The sequence below is a fragment of the Helianthus annuus genome, chromosome 11 (assembly GCF_002127325.2).
Source record: "Helianthus annuus cultivar XRQ/B chromosome 11, HanXRQr2.0-SUNRISE, whole genome shotgun sequence".
NCBI lineage: Eukaryota > Viridiplantae > Streptophyta > Magnoliopsida > Asterales > Asteraceae > Helianthus > Helianthus annuus.
Genome location: NC_035443.2, coordinates 154,634,814 through 154,657,640, shown reverse-complemented (window position 1 = coordinate 154,657,640; position 22,827 = coordinate 154,634,814). Strand labels below are relative to the sequence as shown.

At 40.2% G+C, this 22,827-nt stretch overlaps 1 protein-coding gene across 1 annotated transcript; it reads left to right on the top strand.

The window, feature by feature from the left end:
* Window positions 1-11,107: 11,107 nt before the first annotated feature.
* On the top strand, window positions 11,108-14,391 carry LOC110881132. The gene is made up of 4 exons (XM_022129492.1): window positions 11,108-11,177; window positions 11,260-12,310; window positions 12,480-12,633; window positions 14,161-14,391. Exons 1-4 carry the CDS (start codon window positions 11,108-11,110, stop codon window positions 14,389-14,391), a joined length of 1,506 nt encoding a protein of 501 aa, XP_021985184.1.
* Window positions 14,392-22,827: the final 8,436 nt, after the last annotated feature.

The following is a 22,827-nucleotide window of genomic DNA, read 5'->3' as shown; positions in this document are numbered from 1 at the left end:
GTCGCCATGAAGGACCTTCGCCGTGAAGGCATCCCACGAAGATTGATTCTTCGTAAGGATGCTGCAAAGGAACTAATGGGCAGTACAGTGAAACTGTGTATGTTGAATATGTAAATGGATATTGGTGTTTATGAATACAATCTGAGTACCTGCTACATGTTATACAGTGACCTTTTGATGAATGCAATCTGTCTGAAATATGTGACTTGGTTGATTATGAAACTGATAGTATTGTTAACCACGGTAGGGTTGGTTGACTAACTGGAACGGGTAACTTAATATACCGAGCAAATCTAAGGTGTGTTCATTGCTATTTTTCCAAGCATGCGTCCCGGGAGGGACATCTGGTAAATATTCAGGGGAGGAATGTCGGGTAAATGGATTTGACTGGAATGTTAAACCTGGGATGTTGGTTAATACACTCATATCTATCATTTAAGTCCCATCATATACTGAATTGGTTGCCGGGGAGGCAACGGGGTTATTAGTTGATAGCACTATTAGGTTTGGCACCCTCACACCGTACCGGGGAGGACGGGCGTGAGCTAATTACCTTAACCACTCGACCAATGTTTGATAGAGCATTGGGGAAGGGCAAATAATCTGGAGCCATCTTGCGGTACTAGAGTTATTAACGACATTGTCTTTCTGAAAAGCTTTAAACTTACACTTCCTAACTAAACGTGATAACAAACTTTGAACTCACCAGTGTCGTCTGACACACTTGTCTGCATGCTTGCAGGTCGTTAGATTTATGGTTATGGAACTTGCTATCTGGGAGTGCTGGAGTGGTCATGGGTCGAGTCTCTTGGATACCTGTTCACTGGTTTCGTACATTTGTTTTGAAACATTTGAATAACGATTTACATTATGCTTCCGCTAAACGTATTGGTTTTAAGTTGTGATTTTCAATTACTTTATGAAATAAATGGAAACTTTTATTTAATATCTTGTTATAGTTCAATGCGCTTGGTGGCTGGAACCTGGTACGTCACACGCCTCGCGGTGTTTCCGCATGTGGTATTTTGGGGGTGTGACAAGAAATACCCTTCTGGAAATGGGATCAAATTGCTATGGATTTCGCCACTAGTTTGCCAATAACTCAAAACGGAAACGATACCATCTGGGTGATCGTTGACCGTCTCACGAAGTCAGCGCACTTCCTAGCAATCAAGGAAACTGATAAGTCCCAACTTGCTCCTGTTTATCTAAAGGAGGTGGTTTCTAGGCGCGAGGTGCCAACCTTAATTATTTCTGATCGCGACCCGCTATTCATATCCGATTTGTGGCAGTCGATGCATAAATCTTTCGGATCTCATCTCGACATGAGTACTACTTATCACCCACAGACGAATGGTCAAAGTGAACGAACCATCCAGACACCTGAAGATATGTTGCGAGCATGCGTGATCGATTTTGGTAAGGGTTGGGAGAAACACTTTCCGTTGATAGAGTTCTCCAATAACAACAGTTACCATACCAGCATCCAGGAAGCTCCGTTCGAAGCATTGTACGGGCGGAAATGTCGTTCTCCTCTTTGTTGGGCTGAGGTGGGTGATAGCCAGATCACAGGTCCGGAACTTGTAGTTGAAACTTCAGAGAAGATTGTCCAGATTAGAAACCGTATGGCGGCAGTGCGCGACCGTCAGAAAAGCTACGCTGACTAGCATAGGAAACCTTTAGAGTTCGTTGTAGGCGATCGTGTTATGTTAAAAGTCTCACCCTAGAAGGGTGTGGTACGCTTTGGGAAACGCGGCAAGCTTAATCCGCGTTATGTCGGGCCATTCAAAATTCTGGAATGAATTGGTAAAGTTGCCTAGAAGCTTGAGTTACCTGCTGAGTTGGGTAATGCTCATGGTGTCTTCCATGTTTCACAAATAAAGAAGTGTTTGTCCGATGAAACACTTGTGGTAACACTCCAAGAACTAAAGATCGACGACAAATTGTAGTTTGTCGAAGAACCCATCGAAATTATGGATCGGGAAGTATGGTCCGTAAGCATAGTCGAATCCCGATCGTGAGAGTCCGTTGGAACTCAAGGCGTGGACCGGAGTTCATGTGGGAACACGAGGATCAGATGAAGCTCAAGTATCCTCAACTATTCCCAACTGATCAATCTAATCCTGATACAACTGGTGAATTTCGGGACAAAATTCCCTTTCAAGTTGGGGATGATGTGGCACCCGAGGAAAATCCACAGTTATCCTGATCTAACACTCTGCCGCTTTGGATTACTTATCAAATTTCGGGATGAAATTTCTTTCAAGTTGCGGATGATGTGACAACCCGAGATTTCAAGGTCTTTCCTCTATGCATCACTTGTTTCACAATCTTGTTTTCACAAATCGTTTTACGTTGTATCATGTGCCTTGTATATGAATGATTAAAGTATTGTTATGTTTGGTTGTTGCATGAAAACTTAGGAATTGTTTAATGTTTAGTCGTAATATGTGCATACCACACTCATATCGACGAAGAACTCAAGTCGACGAAGAACTATTTCTTCGTTGACTCTCTTTGACGAAGAACTAGGGTTCTTTGTCACAACCACTCCTTGACGAAGAAGGGTTCTCCGCCAAGAAGGTTTTTCGCCGGAAAGGGCTCTGGCGCAAATCTCTTCGAAGCCCATGAGGGGCCCGGTTCACTTATTCGAGCATATACATGCATATGGTTTTGTTATCTCACAAAATTCACCCTGTTGCAAACCCTAGTGATTGACGGCAGCTGCTCCACCCTCATTCAAAACTCTCTAATCCTAAACACCACTTATTTATCTTACCTCAAGGTTAGTGTCTTGTTTTCGTTCATTTGATTAATACCCGATACGTGATTTCGTGTAGTGATGATTTCCTATGAGTATTTAGGTTTTCATATTAGTAGAGATCTCGATGAATACTCCGTTGCGACAAACTGTATGGTTAATCTAGAAGTATACTTGATGTTATATTGATAATCTAGAACTGTTATACATAAACTGATGAGTATTAGAAAGTATAAATAAATTGTTATTGTGGTTTAGATTTAACATGAAAACTAGGGTTTGTATAGTGTTGTGTGTTCATTGGAATTATGGTGGTTTGACTCGATTAGGGAATGTGAGTATTAAACTGTTAAACGATGATTAGGGTTATTGATAAGTGGTAAAATACACATATTTGTCCCGTGTAAATTGTATAATTATTGTATAGCTTTTATTTGTTTTATTTAGTTTTTAGTAGTCTTTAATATTATTTTGTGTTTTGCCAGGTCCTGGTGCAAATGGAGCAAAAACGAGTAATATGGAAATGACCCGCCAGTTGGGCAGAGTGGGGTGCCAGGGACCGAAGTAAAATTGCCACTATTTTCTGCGAGTGGACTGATGACACTATCTCATTAGAAAGGCAGCCTATGATTATTTTGAAAAAAAAGAACAATTGACAACAGCTTGAGGAATTTATATATTTCGAACAAGAGTTGGGGATTTCCCATTATTTTAATTTCCCATTATTGGAAAGCAACAGTGCACAAAAGGAGTTGACCATAGAAATAATATTAACGAGAGGAAGGTGAAGTCCAACATCATTATAGGAAGCCACTGTCCCTATTTGCTTGTTTTAAGTGGGCCGATGGAAATTATGAGGCTGGCCCACCTTGATGGCCATGATCCGCTAACAATCCAGGTTGTGAGAACGTGAATTGGGTTCTAAATAAAAGGGCATCTTATTATTGTTTGGGGAGAGCATCATCAGACGGCAATTTTTGGGGGACGCACGAAGAAGAATTTAAGTCGATTGGGAGGCTGCGATCAAGAAGAGAAAAGAAAAAGGATTGGTTCAAGATTCAAAGCCGCGATCAAAGATTCAAGTCCAGGTTCACAACGAGTTAGTGTTTTGGTTTTAATTTACTTTATGTTATTCGAACCAATGAACATGATTTGTTATTTATTTGAGACTTATTTCTTTTTAGTGACTATGGTTCTTGGCTAATTTTCTTTAACTACCTAGATATGGTTGAATGATTGCTAGATGTTTTAATTATATATTGGATTTTTGAATGCTATGGATTGTTTATAAATTGTAAACGGCTTGTTCTATCGGTTAGATGTGTTTGCGTGCTTGATGTTGTTTGAGTATTGATTATTGCTTCGTTCGATTCTTGGTGACGGTCTTTATCACAGAATAGAGTCGGGCTAGGGTTTTAGGTTTTGGTGAGTGTCTATATCACATAATACATCTTTAATCCTTTAGGGTGAAAATCGAGTAAGTAACCTTAGAAGTAATAATTGGTAATCTTATAAAATCAAGTGCTCTACTAATCGTCAATAGCTGTAAGGTGCGAGATTATTGTTAGGTCTAAGTGATTAAACCGTAAGGTGGGTCCTTCTTAGGAAGTTAACCTTTTGGCTGCTGTCTAGCAAGTCTAGCTGAGAAAACAAGCCTATCCTAGGTTTAGATCTCGTAAGGGGGTGAGCCTTTTAGGATACTTTTATAAACCCATTAGATGTCTTGTAAAGGAGTCTAATAACCGGTAATTTAGCAACCTTTAGGGGATCTTAGCGTGCTCTTGAGAAGGGTTAGGGGTCCTTAGATTTCCCGAGAGGTGAGAATTTTAAGATCCCGGTTCCATAGCAGACAACTTCCAATTATACTCATAACTAAAAGCAATCAGGATTCCTGTCTAGGTAGTTCCTTCCCCATCCTTGAGTTCAACCTTCGTGTGAGTTGCGTCTGGTTCATCTAGTTAGTTTATTTTCAATTATATTTTTAGGATATTTAGAACCCCCCCCCCCACACATCAAATAAACAATTAGTTAAGTCCGTGTCAGTCTAAGTCTAGATAGAGTCGTTAGCGTAATCAGTAGAGTCTCTTGGGTTCGATACTCGGACTTCCTTAGGCTATACTACACCGATCGGTACACTTGCCGGTTGTGTGGTTTAGGGGTTAGAGAGTCTTAGTTTTACAAATTTAAAGCTTATAGAGTCTAGAATTAGGGTAATTTTAGTTGTTTTAATTAACCCACTTCCAGCACATCAAGTTTTTGGCGCCGTTGCCGGGGACTCTTGGTGATTGCGTTTATTAGCTTTGATTAGACTTAATTGACAAATCTGTGCTACTTGTATAGTTGTGTAATTTTTTTAGTTATTTTTTTTCCTCTCTACCTTGTTCTGCTCTTTCTACTCTCTTAATGGCAGGTAATCCTATTGACCTGGATGTCTCTGATGATGAGTCTTATCCCACCGAACTAATATGGGATTTGTCAGATGAAGTGGACGAGGAAAGTGAGGATGAGCTGTTTTGGGAGAGAGAATTTGCGGATGAGTTAGAGGGTTTGCCTGTAGATAAAGAAGTGGGTACATTTCATCCGGAGGGGGACCTCGCATATTTAGAAGCTTTACTTGCAAGAAACCCAATGACGGACAACAAAAAAGATGAAGTGGTGGTGGAAGAGGAAGAACACCACAGCTGGCCCGTGGTACTGATAGCAAATGCAAGAAAAAGTTCAAAACCACGGGAGAAGGCAATGAGAAGAACACCTGGGATCGTGTTTTAGCGGCTCCTGCCAGGTAAGTTCAAATTTTTGTGTTCTAACCCATTAAAATTTTTAAAATCATTTTATAATTCCACCGTAAAATTTTTAAATGTTTATAAGAAACGGGTGGAATTAAATGGGTTAGACCGGGTTCAAGTCAAGGAAAAGCCTCCTGATTAAAGTCAAGTGTTGGGAGGTTTTATAGAGTTTGTATAGAGTCATAGTTTCTGTATATTGAGTCTTAGTTAGTAGATTTTGAGTCGTTTTTTTTTTAGTCGGTACTGCTTTGGTTTTTTCTTGTTTTTGTTTATGCAGGTTTGAATACGTACCACCCGTACTCAATCTCCATTCGGGTGATTTTGGAGCTGCTGTTCGAATTTCAGGCATTTATCAAGTGTACCAGTCAGTGTCAAAGCCGATCGCGAACGAAATGCTATACGATCGAGCTGGATTGGATGAGAGCTTTGAAGCGTACGCTTTGATTAAACCAGCTAAGTCCTTTCCGATTTGCCCTTTATTTTTTATTTCTTATTTATTTTTAGTTTTTTTGAGTCGGTTTCCATCTTACATTGAGGGCAATGTAAAGTTTAAGTGTGGGGATGGAAACTATCGTTTAGTGTCTAGTTAGTAGTGTCTTGAGTCACAAAAAGAAAAAAAATACAAAAAAAAAATTCAAAAAAAAAATTGAAAAAAAAAATTTGAAAAAATCAAAAAATGTCTTTTGAAATAAGAAGTTTGCAAAATAAAAAACGGAAAATGATAGAAAAGTCGGGTTCTTGTTCGGGTTCAAATAATAATAATATGAGATAATTTAATTGAGCTTGTGTCTAGTTTGGGATGCGCGGGTAGGCTCGATTCGGTTCTAGGTTCCTTTGATCTTAATATACCTAATGTCGGTCTACTAGTGGGTTCTCATCTAGGAAAAGTGGGGAAATTGAAACCGCCGATAATAACATAAGGGGCACCGTTATAAGTTAATACCGTTAGAGTTTGTGATCATGAAAAAAATAAATAGAATAAAAGTGAGCTAGAAACTAAATGAAAGTAGCCATTCCTATGTAGTCTGGGTTGGGGATAGTGACTCTACAGCCGGATTACCGCTAGGGTGTGTGAAATCGACCGTGCAAAGCAGAAAAGAAAAAAAAATAATAATAAAGAGTACCGAAGCTAAGTAGTCTGTGGTTGGGGATAGCGACTCTACAGCCGGACTGCCTCTTGTTTTGGGAAAGCACCGTCTAGACTCACGAGAGAGGAAAAAAAAAGAAAAAAAAAAGAAAAAAAGAAGAAAAAAAAATTTGTTTGATCGTAAACTCTCTTGGTTTTGATATAAAACGGTTGGGAATTGGTCCATGATCGTTCTCTTTGTCCTATAAGTTTGAGGTGGGATTAGATGGGCATGCGATTTCTAGTGTGAGACCCTAGGTGGATTGACCCATATTTGAACCTAAATTGCATGATAAGGGCTTGGAATCGAGTTTGGGTTTAAGAGGATCGAATACTTGCAATCGCAACTAACACATGTCTCGATTTTAATTAATTAACATAAGCTTTTGGCCCGAACGACTATCTTGACTATGATTCCGTTTGCATAATTCTTTTTCGGGGACGAAAAAAGGTTAAGTGTGGGGATATTTGATAAGTGGTAAAATACACATATTTGTCCCGTGTAAATTGTATAATTATTGTATAGCTTTTATTTGTTTTATTTAGTTTTTAGTAGTCTTTAATATTATTTTGTGTTTTGCCAGGTCCTGGTGCAAATGGAGCAAAAACGAGTAATATGGAAATGACCCGCCAGTTGGGCAGAGTAAGGTGCCAGGGACCGAAGTAAAATTGCCACTATTTTCTGCGAGTGGACTGATGACACTATCTCTTTAGAAAGGCAGCCTATGATTATTTTGAAAAAAAAGAACAATTGACAACAGCTTGAGGAATTTATATATTTCGAACAAGAGTTGGGGATTTCCCATTATTTTAATTTCCCATTATTGGAAAGCAACAGTGCACAAAAGGAGTTGACCATAGAAATAATATTAACGAGAGGAAGGTGAAGTCCAACATCATTATAGGAAGCCACTGTCCCTATTTGCTTGTTTTAAGTGGGCCGATGGAAATTATGAGGCTGGCCCACCTTGATGGCCATGATCCGCTAACAATCCAGGTTGTGAGAACGTGAATTGGGTTCTAAATAAAAGGGCATCTTATTATTGTTTGGGGAGAGCATCATCAGACGGCAATTTTTGGGGGACGCACGAAGAAGAATTTAAGTCGATTGGGAGGCTGCGATCAAGAAGAGAAAAGAAAAAGGATTGGTTCAAGATTCAAAGCCGCGATCAAAGATTCAAGTCCAGGTTCACAACGAGTTAGTGTTTTGGTTTTAATTTACTTTATGTTATTCGAACCAATGAACATGATTTGTTATTTATTTGAGACTTATTTCTTTTTAGTGACTATGGTTCTTGGCTAATTTTCTTTAACTACCTAGATATGGTTGAATGATTGCTAGATGTTTTAATTATATATTGGATTTTTGAATGCTATGGATTGTTTATAAATTGTAAACGGCTTGTTCTATCGGTTAGATGTGTTTGCGTGCTTGATGTTGTTTGAGTATTGATTATTGCTTCGTTCGATTCTTGGTGACGGTCTTTATCACAGAATAGAGTCAGGCTAGGGTTTTAGGTTTTGGTGAGTGTCTATATCACATAATAAATCTTTAATCCTTTAGGGTGAAAATCGATTAAGTAACCTTAGAAGTAATAATTGGTAATCTTATAAAAGCAAGTGCTCTACTAATCGTCAATAGCTGTAAGGTGCGAGATTATTGTTAGGTCTAAGTGATTAAACCGTAAGGTGGGTCCTTCTTAGGAAGTTAACCTTTTGGCTGCTGTCTAGCAAGTCTAGCTGAGAAAACAAGCCTATCCTAGGTTTAGATCTCGTAAGGGGGTGAGCCTTTTAGGATACTTTTATAAACCCATTAGATGTCTTGTAAAGGAGTCTAATAACCGGTAATTTAGCAACCTTTAGGGGATCTTAGCGTGCTCTTGAGAAGGGTTAGGGGTCCTTAGATTTCCCGAGATGTGAGAATTTTAAGATCCCGGTTCCATAGCAGACAACTTCCAATTATACTCATAACTAAAAGCAATCAGGATTCCTGTCTAGGTAGTTCCTTCCCCATCCTTGAGTTCAACCTTCGTGTGAGTTGCGTCTGGTTCGTCTAGTTAGTTTATTTTCAATTATATTTTTAGGATATTTAGAAACCCCCCCCCCCCCCAATCAAATAAACAATTAGTTAAGTCCGTGTCAGTCTAAGTCTAGATAGAGTCGTTAGCGTAATCAGTAGAGTCTCTTGGGTTCGATACTCGGACTTCCTTAGGCTATACTACACCGATCGGTACACTTGCCAGTTGTGTGGTTTAGGGTTTAGAGAGTCTTAGTTTTATAAATTTAAAGCTTAGAGAGTCTAGAATTAGGGTAATTTTAGTTGTTTTAATTAACCCACTTCCAGCATATCAGTTATCGTAAACCACATAATCTGATTAGTGTTTATGTTGTTGATGAACTACTACAATTACGGTTGTTTGAACGCGTATTAGAACGTGCTAAATTGTGTCGTTTGATCTGTTAACTGTTGTTACGAGAGTAGTGGGGAATCACAGAAGGAAAGCATGTAATTGTTGAGGTGCAGCGACGAAGGACTCCCCAACGAAGAACCCAGGTCGACGAAGAACTGATTCTTCGTTGACTGGCATTCGACGAACAACTAAGGTTCTTCGCCACCATCATTTCTCGACGAAACATGGTTCTTCGCCTGGAGGGTTCTTCGCCATGAGAGTATCCCACGAAGGACTGGTTCTTCGTGAGGATTCTATAAAAGATCAAACATGCAGAACTGTTTAAAACAGCTAATGTGTCCATATAACATAAGGTTTCAAATAATTTGTGATGAATGTTTATGTTTAAAAAACTATATTTGATGCATGTTAATAATATTAATAGAGAATAAGGAACCTGATTTGGCTCGTGTGAGTAACCAACTCATCTGTTAAAAGTTATTATGTGTCATGCACATGGGATGTGGACTTGTATGAGAATAGAGTACTTGCTATGTGATATACGGTGATCTGTGCGACGAATGCAATCTGTGAAAATACGTGACTTAATTGATTATGAAACTGATTTCGTTGGTAACCACGGTAGGGTTTGGTTGATTAACTTGGAACGGGTAACTTAACAAACCGAGCAAAACTAAGGTGAGTTCATTTCTCTTGAGCAGGCGTCCCGGTGGGTGGGACAATCAATGGGTATTCCTGAGAGGAATAAGTCTTTTGGGTAAAAACTGGGATGTTAGATAATGCACTCACTTCCTATTACTTTAAATCCCATCTTATACCGAATTAGTTACTTGAGAGGTAACGGGGTATTAGTTGATAGCGCTATTAGGCTTGGCAACCTCACACTGTACCTAAGAGGACGGACGTGAACTAATGACCTTAATCATGACCAATGCTTAGATAGGGGGCATTGGGGACGGGCAAAACAATCTAGAGCCATCTTGTACGGTACTCGAGTTATTATCAACATTATCAATAAACTGAACTAAACATTTGGCAATTAACGTTTTCGTAAAACTATGAACTCACCAGCGTTGTCTGATACACTTGTTGCATGCTCGCAGGTCATTAGATGCTATGGACGAGGAACTTGCCGTCTGGGATTGCTGGAGTGGTCATGGGTCGAGTCTTTTGAGAACACATAACAATATATTTGGTTTTCCTCTATTTGGTTTTGAAACATTGAATGATGACTTATCTTATGCTTCCGCTGAACATGTTAAACTTGGATTATGTTTATGAATGTTTTATCATTATGAATGGAAACTTTGTAGAATATCTTGACATTAGTTCAATGTGATTGGTGGCTAGATCCTGGTACATCACACGCCTAGCGGGGTTTCCACATGTGGTATTTTGGGGGTGTGACAGTTTGGTATCAGAGCCACTGGTTATAGTGAAATAGGTTTTAAAACGTTTTTTTTAAACCAGACTATAACCGAACAGTTCAGAAATCGACCATGACACTTAGCTCTAGACTGCAAGGTTCGTCTCTCGTTTACTTATTGCACAGCATAACTAGTGTACACTTATGTCCAGCAATGCATGTGAATGCACACTTAGCACTACAGTATGAGTTCCTGTGTTACTAGCCTATGTTATGTGTTTGATAGTGTGAAACTCCTCTAAACCTTCATGATCTATGTTATGGTGTCTTTTGTCTTGCTACTCGAATTTGAGGAACCTTTTAGCACGAGTTGGGAGGAGCTAAGATAAACATGCAAATCGCATTGTTGTTATGGGTACACACATAATAATAATGTCGGGTGCATGTGAGTCCCAGTGTGGCTTAACGAGTGTGTAGGGGGTTCTGTTCCGTTGTTTGGCATAGAAATAGAACACAGTAATCTGTAGAAGCCATAGTGATGTTTGACTTGTATTCAATTTCGACCCTTAACCCTTTCCACTCTTCTCATATAGAATCATGAGCGGATGAAATGGTGGACGTGGTGGAGGCTGCGGCGGTGGACGTGGCAACATTGTTATGTCTCAGGCTAAATTAACCGACCTGATCAATATTCGTGTGGCTGAGGCCCTAGCAGCTCAGCAGGCTGGTATGATATGTGCCAAATACTCTTTACTCTGGAGTCGCGTACTCGATTCTTACTCGTGTGTTGTATTTCCTTTCGTCCTTAGGTCAGCAAGTGAATCAGAATCAGAACAATCTGCCTGTTTGCACGTTTAAGACGTTCATGGATTCTAAGCCACAGACGTTCAGTGGTACTGAAGGAGCTGTGGGACTGCTTCATTGGTTTGAGAAGGCAGAGTCAGTCTTTGCTATGTGTAACTGTCTTGCTAGGGACAGAGTGAAGTTTGCTTCAGGCACACTCGAAGATGGCGCCTTGACTTGGTGGAATGCCCAAGTCCAAATGCTGGGCATTGAAATGGCGAATGCAACTACTAGGGATGATTTTAAAGAACTGATGAGAGAAGAGTACTGCCCTCGTGATGAAATCCAAAAGTTGGAGAACGAATACTACAATTTGAAGATGGCAGGGTCCGAGAGCGAAGCGTACACGAAACGGTCTCATGAGCTCGCGAACATGTGTCCCAACCTATCACGACCACCCCACCATAGGATCGAGTTGTACATCAATGGTATAGCACCACAGGTCAAGGGTTTAGTCACTGCAGCAAATCTAGACAACTTGCCTCGAATCATCCGCTTAGCCCACAAGATCACAGATCAGGAGGTGGAGCGTGGCTCGCAACCACCACATGTTTCTGTTACTACTGCTGCTACTACTACAACCACTACTCCTGCTACTGACAACAAATGTAAATGGAATGATGCGGACAAGGTGTCCAACTCGAATCAGTCACAGAAGAAGCTGGACAACGGCAGCAACCACAGTTTTAGTCAGTCGTCCACAGTTAATCAGAATCAGACCAACAACTCGAATCAGGGTTCTTACGCAGGGAAACAACCAAAGTGTAACAAGTGCAACTTCCACCATCGTGGGCCGTGCACCCGGGTCTGTCACAGGTGCAACAAGGTGGGCCATATGGCTAGAGATTGCAGGGCCCAATTCCCAAAACAGCAGCAACAACAACCCCCACAGCAGCAGCCGCAGCAACAGGAAAGGCAACAGCCTCAACAGAACCGGGAAAATCGCAAGGGGTGTTTTCAGTGTGGAGACAAGGGTCATTTTTTGGCGGGATTGCACTCAACTGAATCAGAATGCTGGTAATAATAACAACAATACTGGGAACAACAACAACGGTAACAATGGTGGGAATGGTGCGCGTAGAAGAGTGTTTACTATTGGTGCTGGGGAAGCTAGGAATGATGGCAACGTGGTGACTAGTACGTTTTCTGTAAACAATCTATTTGCTTCTTTTTTATTCGACTCTAGTGCTGATTGGAGTTATGTGTCTTTGGGGTTCAATCGTCAGTTAGGGTTGACTCCTACACCTCTTGTAAACAAACACGTAGTAGAATTAGCTGATGGAAAATCGATTGAAGCTTCACATGTTCTTTTTGGGTGTAAACTCGATCTTATGGGTCAAGTGTTCGACATTGACCTACTTCTCGTTACTCTTGGAAGCTTCAATGTAGTCGTTGGAATGGATTGGTTTTCTAAGTACCAAGCGGAAATCCTTTGTAAGGAGAAAATCATACGTATCCCTCTCCAAAGTGGAGAATCTCTGTCGGTTAAAGGTCATCATAGCGGTGCAATGGTTGGCATTATCTCAGCCATGAAAGCCCAGAAGTGTGTACGAAAGGGCTACCCTGCTATTTTAGCACTTGTTACTGATACTCAGCCTGAAGAAAGGAAAATCGAAGACCTGCCAATTGTTCATGAGTTTTCTGATGTATTTCCTGAAGAATTACCTGGTCTACCTCCACACCGTCAGGTGGAATTTCAGATTGACCTTACACCAAGAGCAGCCCCGATTGCTCGTGCTCCTTATCGTCTTGCACCAGGAGAGTTGCAAGAACTGTCTAACCAACTCCAAGAACTGTTGGATAGAGGTTTTATCCGACCCAGTTCTTCGCCTTAGGGAGCCCCAGTTCTGTTTATGAAGAAGAAAGACGGGTCCTTTCGTATGTGTATAGATTACCGTGAGCTTAACAAAGTGACAATCAAGAACCGTTGTCCCTTGCCTTGCTTTGATGATCTGTTTGACCAGCTGCAAGGGTCAAGCTTCTACTCAAAAATTAACTTAAGATCGGGCTATCATCAGATGAGAGTCCGAGAGGACGATGTTCCAAAAACAGCTTTTCGAACGTGGTATGGCCATTATGAGTTTCTGGTTATGCCATTAGGGTTGACAAATGCACCAGCGGTTTTCATGGACCTTATGAATCGTGTTTGCAAACCGTATCTTGACGACTTCGTCATTGTCTTTATCGATGACATTTTGATCTATTCTAAGAGCAAGGAGGACCAAGAGCGATACTTGCGTCTTATCTTGGAGCTCCTGAGGAAGGAGCAACTCTACGCGAAATTCTCTAAGTGTGATTTCTGGATTCAAGAAGTACACTTGCTTGGCCACATTGTTAACGAAACGGGGATACACGTGGATCCTGCTAAGATTGACGCTATCAAAAATTGGGCGGCACTGAAGAATCCTTCAGAGGTGCAACAATTTCTTGGTCTCGCTGGGTACTATCGTAGATTTATTAAAGACTTCTCGAAGATCGCTCAACCTCTCATCGCATTAACACAGAAAGGCGTTGTATATTCTTGGGGGACGAAGCAGGAGGATGCCTTCCAACTCTTGAAACAAAAACTCGCCAGTGCACCGATCTTGTCTTTACTTGAAGGTACTGAGGATTTTGTGGTATATTGTGATGCTTCTATTCAGGGTCTCGATTCTGTGCTAATGCAACGCGAGAAGGTGATAGCGTACGCTTCTCGACAGTTGAAGGTTCATGAGAAGAATTACACGACTCACGACTTAGAGTTGGAGGCAGTGGTCTTTGCGTTAAAAATCTGTAGGCATTACTTGTACGGTACTAATTGTACTATTTATACCGACCACAAGAGCCTTCAGCATATCTTTGATCATAAGGAATTGAATATGCGACAGCGTTGCCAGGTAGAACTCTTAAACGACTACGATTGTGCAATCAAGTACCGCCCGGGTAAAGCTAACGTTGTTGCTGATTCCCTTAATCGTAAGGAAACGAAACCCAAGCGTGTTCGCGCTCTACAGCTCACTATCCACTCTAATCTACCTGATCAGATCCGTTTGGCTCAGATTGAAGCATTGAAGGTAGAGAAACTGGAAGCTGAATATTTGCGGGGCATGCAGAAATGACTCGTGGAGAGATCTGATGGCATTTATTATTTGATGGAACGGATATGGGTTCCTTTTTATGGTAATCTTAGAGAGCTCGTGATGGACGAAGCGCACAAGTCTCGATACTCTGTTCACCTGGGTTCGGATAAGATGTATCAGGACCTCAAGGTTTTATATTGGTGGCCGAAGATGAAAGCTCACACCGCAACGTATGTGAGTAAATGTTTGACTTGTGCGAAAGTCAAGGTAGAGTATCAGAAACCCTCAGGCCTGCTTCAGCAACCAGAAATGTGAGAACCCGAGATTTCAAGGTCTTTCCTCTACGCATTACTTGTTTCACAATCCTGTTTTTATAATTTGTTTTATGTGATGTCATGTGTAGTTTATTTGAATGATTAAAGTATCCTGATGCTTGGTTGATTAAATGTGTAATGTTTAATGGTTAATGTGAAATGGAAACCCAAGGCGAAGAAGAATGGGGTGTTCGTCACAACACTCTTCGACGAAGAGTGGAGCCTTCGTCACAACACTTTTCGGTGAAGGATGGGTCCTTCGCCAAGAGATACTTCGTCGAACAGGTTCTTCGCCCAAATAGGTTTCCGGCCCAGATCCATTAGCGACCCGGTATGGTTTTAAGGTTATTTCATTTGTATACTCGTGCATAACCTGAAAAAACTCAAACGGCAAACCCTAGAACTCTCTCTCTCTCTCCTATGCAACGACGGCTTTGGGTTCTCGAAACCCTTCATCCCGAGCAACCTAATTCGATATCACAGTTAGCGTTCTCTTGTTGATAGTGTTCTATACTTCTGATGTTGTTTTGTTAGATGATTGATTACGGTTTAATACTAGCAGGTGTGTTAACGAAAATTATGACCATGAATTGGATGTAACTAATTGTGTGATGATTTATTGGATGGCTAGGGTTGCATGCTAGCATTAGAATCCGCTAGTTTATCGGTCCGATTAAATGTTCGAATGGATGATGATTGATCAGATTATTTGTTGTTTATGAAGTTGATTTCAAGAAAGGAACTGTTACTATGAGATGTTGTTTGATGTTACTATGAGATGTTCTTTGATGTTACTATGAAATGTTGTTGATCTGTGAATCATGCTAATCGTTTGCTAACGGTTGTTACGAAATACATGGATTGGTAACCGTCTGATGAGTGGTGCGATGAAGAGCACCCCCAACGAAGAATCAGTGGTCGACGAAGAACTGATTCTTCGTCGGCTGGTCGTTGACGAACCATTAGGAACCTTCGTCACACTTCCTCTCGGCGAAGAATGATTCTTCACCATGAAGGTTCGTCGATGTGAGGGTACGTTGCCATGAAGGACCTTCGCCGTGAAGGCATCCCACGAAGATTGATTCTTCGTAAGGATGCTGCAAAGGAACTAATGGGCAGTATAGTGAAACTGCGTATGTTGAATATGTAAATGGATATTGGTGTTTATGAATACAATCTGAGTACCTGCTACATGTTATATAGTGACCTTTTGATGAATACAATCTGTGCATAATATGTGACTTGGTTGATTATTAAACTGATAGTATTTTTAACCAAGGTAGGGTTGGTTGACTAACTGGAACAGGTAACTTAATATACCGAGCAAATCTAAGGTGAGTTCAGTGTTATTTTTCCAAGCATGCGTCCCGGGAGGGACATCTAGTAAATATTCCGGGGAGGAATGTCAGGTAAATGGGTTTGACTGGAATGTTAAACCCGGGGTGTTGGTTAATACACTCATATCTATCATTTAAGTCCCATCATATACCGAATTGGTTGCCGAGGAGGCAACAGGGTTATTAGTTGATAGCGCTATTAGGTTTGGCACCCTCACACCATACCGGGGAAGACGGGCGTGAACTAATTACCTTAACCACTCGACCAATGTTTGATAGAGCATTGGGGAAGGGAAAATAATCTGGAGCCATCTTGCGGTACTCAAGTTATTAACGACATTGTATTTCTGAAAAGCTTTAAACTTACACTTGGTAACTAAACGTGATAACAAACTTTGAACTCACCAGCGTCGTCTGACACACTTGTCTACATGCTTGCAGGTCGTTAGATTTACGGTTATGGAACTTGCTATCTGGGAGTACTGGAGTGGTCATGGGTCGAGTCTCTTGGATACCTGTTCACTGGTTTCATACATTTGTTTTAAAACATTTGAATAACGATTTACATTATGCTTCTGCTGAACGTATTAGTTTTAAGTTGTGATTTGCAATTACTTTATGAAATAAATGGAAACTTTTATTTAGTATCTTTTTATAGTTCAATGTGATTGGTGGCTGGAACCTGGTACGTCACACGCCTCGCGGTGTTGTCACACCCCGACCACGTAAAACATCAAATCGTGGCGGAAACGTCGGGGAGTGTTGTAACAGAATTATTGTTCCACAACCAAGGTAATTAAAATAATATTTTATTCATCACCCAAGGGTGGAATACATCGTTCAAAACAAGAACCAACATGTTACATTGTCTTAAAGTGAAAAGAAACAAAAGTACATCATATAAATTAAACTTAGTCTAGCTCCATTTTATATCACTAAGGCCCAAGTACACCCTAGCGTGTCATGATCATCCTATGCATTAGCTCCTGAAAACACATGTGAAAATAGGTACGTCAGCATAAGAATGCGTGTGAGTAACATAGGTTTTATGAAAATAGGATTCATAACTTAAGTTTAAGAAAATGTTTAATAAAAGTTAGTCATGAACCTTGTAAAATGTTTTGTTTTGTAAATCATTTGAAAAGCGATGAAATCAAATGATATGTATATAAATATAAGAATAACGTATGGTTAAAAGAATAACCAAGTAAAAATAAGTTGTAATAAACAAGTTGTTTACGTAAAACGAAGTCTTGTGAAAATGTGTTATTTGTGTAAAGATGTATAAGTCCAATCTAAATTATTTAAATAACGCTATGACATGTAATACAATACAAGCACTTATATATAGGAAGTACCAGCGGCGTATCCACCATGCTTGTATCATACTACACACATATCGTTACTTAAGTCATTAAACAAACCACCAATGTATAAAGTCTATGTTTAAACCAACCATCAAATGTTCTTGTCTAAACCATTGCCATATGTTTAAAAACCCAAAATGTAGTCATGTAGTTAAGTGTAAACAAAAGTTATGTATGGTAAGTAACAAAATGAGAATACTTAACCATAAGTAAAAAGAAACAAAACAAAGTATTTTGAATAAATCAAAAAGTTATGTTTTGCCAAGTAAAAGCTTGTTCTATTGATACAAACATTTATGTGGTAAGTTAACGCATTACATTCAAGCCTTGAGACAGCAAGACAACCTTAGAGTAAAGGTTATCAAAGTAAAATGTTTTCGGATTCAGTCATTCCTTACACCCAAACAAACCTAGGGTGTCAGGAACGGGATTTGTCAAGTCCTATGGTACCATTACTTACTACCGAGCGGCGTAGCTAATGTTAATGAATGTAGTAAAGAACCGTTTATGCAAACCAAATGTCATACCAAATGTCATACCAAATGTAAACAAGTTATGTGAAAACAATGTACTAAGTATGCTAAGTAAACATACAAAGCAGAAAAGTCATGTAAAACAATGTGCTAATATGCCATGTAAACATATATAGCAAAACAATGTAATGTAAATCAATTTGCTAGCATGCTAAGTTAACATACATAGCAAAACAATGTAATGAAATCATGTACTATAAGTGTACTAAAGAACATAGCAAGCATATGATGTGAAAACAAGAAAGCACGAAAGTAACAAGTAGGCACATGTGTTTTACCCCAAAATGTTTGGAAAACAGTAAAAGAGGGGTCTATGTACTCACTTGAGATTGCTTAGAAGTCGTAGGATAACCACCAAGCAATGCTAGAAGATCACGGAATCAAACGGCCCTATCGGAGGATCGGGTAGTACGAGGGTTCGTAAACCAAATAAGTAGGGGAACTTATGTAACATGGTTTAACAAAGCCTACGTACTAAAACGAAACCTATCCTAAGTGCTTTTGACCCGTTACGACCCGTCTAGGTAGCTTATGCTACTTTAACGCGTCGTTCGCGTAAAACGCGTTCGGAATGCCTAACTAGCCCTATGACAGGCAAGATATGCCTTAACATGTTTAATATAGTTTCTAAATCAGTTTAGATACCAAAAATTGTGTTACATAGGCTTAAAATGAATTTTGGCGCGAAAAGGGTATTTTGGTAATTTACCTAAGGCATAAGAACTACTTATCATACAACTACTTAAACGTCGTGACCATAAGGTATAACCTCGGAAGGTTATTCCCTACACAACTATGGTCACCTAAAATGTTTGGTCGGATCCTAATGATCGACCAAATGGGTCGGGTTCGTAAGCGTAAGCGATTGATTAGATCGCTTACCTTTACGACCCTAAACAAGCACAAATCTAAAAGCGACGAGCTAAACATGCTAGAACATGTTTAGTAATGTTTAGAAAACAGGTTTGGTATTAAAACAAACAGTTTTAATACCCTAGAGTAGTTTGGTTACAAAACACGCGAGAAAACGCATTTTGGCCGAAACTACGACTCGTCACTGAGCCTAGATAACGTGGTAATCAGTAGGTATAGTCACAAGGGACTATTACCATCGTGATTACGCTCACGTTATGAAGTTCAAACGAACTTCGCGTTGACCAAAAACTAGTCAATGCAGAAAGTTAAACGCAGTTTGACTTTAACGCTAAAACGAACGAAAGACGCGAAAGAATACTTACAGAAGGTCCCCGCAAGATTGATTTCCGAGTATTTCTCAGGTATGAAGTGTTTATAACTCCAACTTAGAGAAAATCTCAGAATCAAGTGGGTTTGAATGAAGTTGGGGTTGGGTATTTATAGGAAAGGCACAACCGTTAGGATCGTTTCTCGATAATCGAGCTTCAATCTTGGCCCTCCACTTGTGCCCATTGTTTTACAATACAAGGGGTGACTAAAAACCATCAAAATCAGCCCCTAGATTGATCAAAAACATGTCCAAGTTCAACAAATACAAGCTGCTGTTTTGTAAAATGGTTTTCTATTACTGGGCACCTCAAGCGGCCCGCCTCAGATATGCATATGGGCTCACGCGGGCCGCATGGGTAAACTATTCAGAAATGACAGTTTAGCCCCTGCACTTCAGAAACATGTGTTTTGACCCATTTTTGGCACGTTTAGGCCCCGTTAACCTCATTTCAAGCCTCTAAAATGAAGCTAAAGTATAGGGAACTCAAAATATGCTCAAAAATATCTCGGATGTCGGTTCGTTTGGTCGTACGATCGCGATGTTCGCTTAATTACGACGGAATGCGCATAAGCGCGAAAAACGATCCAAATTGCGCGACGAATGGATTTTTGACAAGCTAATCACTAAAATATAATATTTTAATGATTAAATAAATTTTTAGATGTCCGGATGTATTCAGAACGTAAGTTATGCGTGAAAATGCAAACTTATGCACTTTTTGACGCTTTTAGTCCCTAAATGACCCAAAAGTTTATTTTAGCACACCGAACCCCTCAAAGCCTATTTCTAAGCTTTGTAAAGGATATTTAGGGTGTGTTTAACTTATGGGCATGTTCCGGAATGTTCGTCACAGTTCAAATCGGCATACTTTCGCAGTTTGTCAATTTTAGTCCCTGTAAGCGAATTAACTTGAATTTTGCCATACCAAAGCCTTCAAAACTTATTTCTAAGTTATGTAAAGGTTATTTAAGGTATGTTAAGCCTAATTGATGTTCCGGAGTATTTGTTGCATATAACTGATTACGTTTTCGCACCAGTTTGCGTATAATTCTCCAGAAAGCGATATAGAGTTTGAAATCGAATAAAAGTCAAAACATGAAAAACATCAAACACAAACAAACAAACATAGGGATCAAATAACTTTATTTCATTGATAACTGAATTGTTTACAATGATTATAAGCACAGATGTCACAGTCTCCCCTACTTGTGGAAATTTCGTCCCGAAATTTGTTTAGAGGAAACTCGTGAGAATAGATGTGGATACTTCGCCTTCATTTGATCTTCACGTTCCCAAGTAAACTCAGGTCCACGTTTAGATTCCCAGCGATTTTAACCAACGGAATGCGCTTGTGTTTAAGCCATTTGACTTCACGATCCATAATTTCTACAAGTTTCTCAACAAAATGTAGTGTTTTATCAACACGGATTTCGTCAAGCGGTATGTGGAGGTTCTCATCAGCTAAACACTTTTTGAGATTGGATACGTGGAAAGTAGGATGAACATTTCCAAGTTTAGGAGGTAATGCAAGTCTATAGGCTACCTTGCCGATTCTTTCGACGATCTTGAATGGTCCAACATATCTAGGTGCAAGTTTTCCTTTCTTTCCAAATCTGATCACACCTTTCCAAGGTGAGACCTTAAGTAATACACGATCACCGACTTGGAATTCTAAGGGCTTGCGTCGTCGTTCCGCGTAACTCTTTTGACGGCTTTGAGCTGCCTGTAAGTTATCACGAACTTTCTTAACCTTGTCAGTTGTCTTTAGAATGAGGTCAGGTCCAGTAAGCTGAGCCTCACCTATTTCATTCCAGCAGACTGGTGAACGACATTTTCGACCATAGAGAGCCTCGAAAGGAGCCATGTTGATGCTAGAGTGATAACTATTGTTGTAGGAGAATTCAATCAATGGAAGATGTGAATCCCAACTACCACCAAAATCGATCACACAAGATCTAAGCATATCCTCCAAAGTCTGGATTGTTCTTTCAGTTTGGCCATCTGTTTGCGGATGATAAGCTGTGCTCAGATTGAGTTGGGTCCCCATAGCAGATTGCATGGTTCTCCAAAGTCGAGAAGAGAAGCGAGCATCCCTATCAGAAATAATGTTCAAAGGAACACCATGTCGAGATACAATTTCATCCACGTAGATTTTGGCCAGATCTTCAGCAGATAGATTCTCACGGATCGGCAGAAAATGCGCTGACTTTGTAAGACGATCAACAACTACCCAGATGGAATCGTGACCTTTCTTAGTGCGCGGAAGTTTGGTAACGAGATCCATGGCAATGTTTTCCCATTTCCAAACTGGGATCTCTGGTTGCTCCAAAAGACCATAAGGATGTTGGTGTTCAGCCTTGACCTTGAGACAGGTAAGGCACTTTGAAACGTACAAGGCAATGTCTTTCTTCATACCAGGCCACCAATACTGAGTACGAAGATCCTTATACATTTTGTTTGAGCCAAGATGAATAGAATAACGAGACTTATGGGCCTCATCCATAAGCAGAGTGCGAAGATCATCTTGGCTTGGGACCCACAAACGGTCCATGAAATAATACGATCCATCTTCCTTCAGCACAAGGTCAGGCTTAATGTGATAGGGTAATTCCTTACCCATCAAGTCTTGTGAAACACAAGCCTGTTGAGCCTGAGTAATGCATGCTTAGATATCAGATCGAGCTTGAATAACAGATTGAACATGAACACAATGAAGCATAGTGCGTTCCTTATGACTCAATGCGTCAGCCACAACATTCGCTTTACCAGGGTGGTAGAGAATTTCGCAATCATAGTCGTTTAGGAGTTCGATCCAACGTCTTTGCCTCATGTTGAGTTCTTTCTGATTATAGATATGTTGAAGACTTTTGTGGTCAGTGAAAACCACGCATTTTGTACCGTACAAATAGTGTCTCCAGATTTTGAGAACGAAGACAACTGCACCCAACTCAAGATCATGAGTGGTGTAGTTTCTCTCATGTACCTTCAATTGTCTAGATGCGTAGGCTATGACTTTGTTCCTTTGCATCAGAACACAGCCAAGACCCAATTTCGATGCATCACAGTAAACAACAAAATCATCATTACCCTCGGGTAAAGTCAGAATAGGTGCATCACAAAGCTTCTGCTTCAAGGTCTGAAACGCTTCTTCTTGCTTAGAACCCCATTCAAAGGGTTTGTTCTTCTGAGTTAGAGCAGTTAGAGGAACTGCAATCTTTGAGAAGTTCTCGATGAAGCGGCGGTAATAACCCGCAAGACCAAGAAAAGAACGAACCTCAGTAGGAGTAGTAGGCGTATCCCAATCCTTAATCGCACTGATCTTCGAGGGATCTACATGAATACCTTGTTCGTTGACAATATGCCCCAAAAATTGAACTTCCTTAAGCCAAAATTCACACTTGGAGAATTTGGCAAAAAGTTGTTCTTTCTTCTGGAGTTCCAGAGTAAGATGAAGATGGCGCTCGTGATCAGCTCGCGTCTTAGAGTAAATCAAGATGTCATCAATGAAAACGATGATGAACTTATCCAAATAAGGCTTGCAAACCCTATTCATTAAGTCCATGAAAACAGCAGGAGCATTGGTCAAACCGAATGGCATGACTGTGAACTCATAATGCCCATATCGAGTGCGAAATGCTGTTTTGGGAATATCTTCTTCATGCACACGAAGTTGATGAT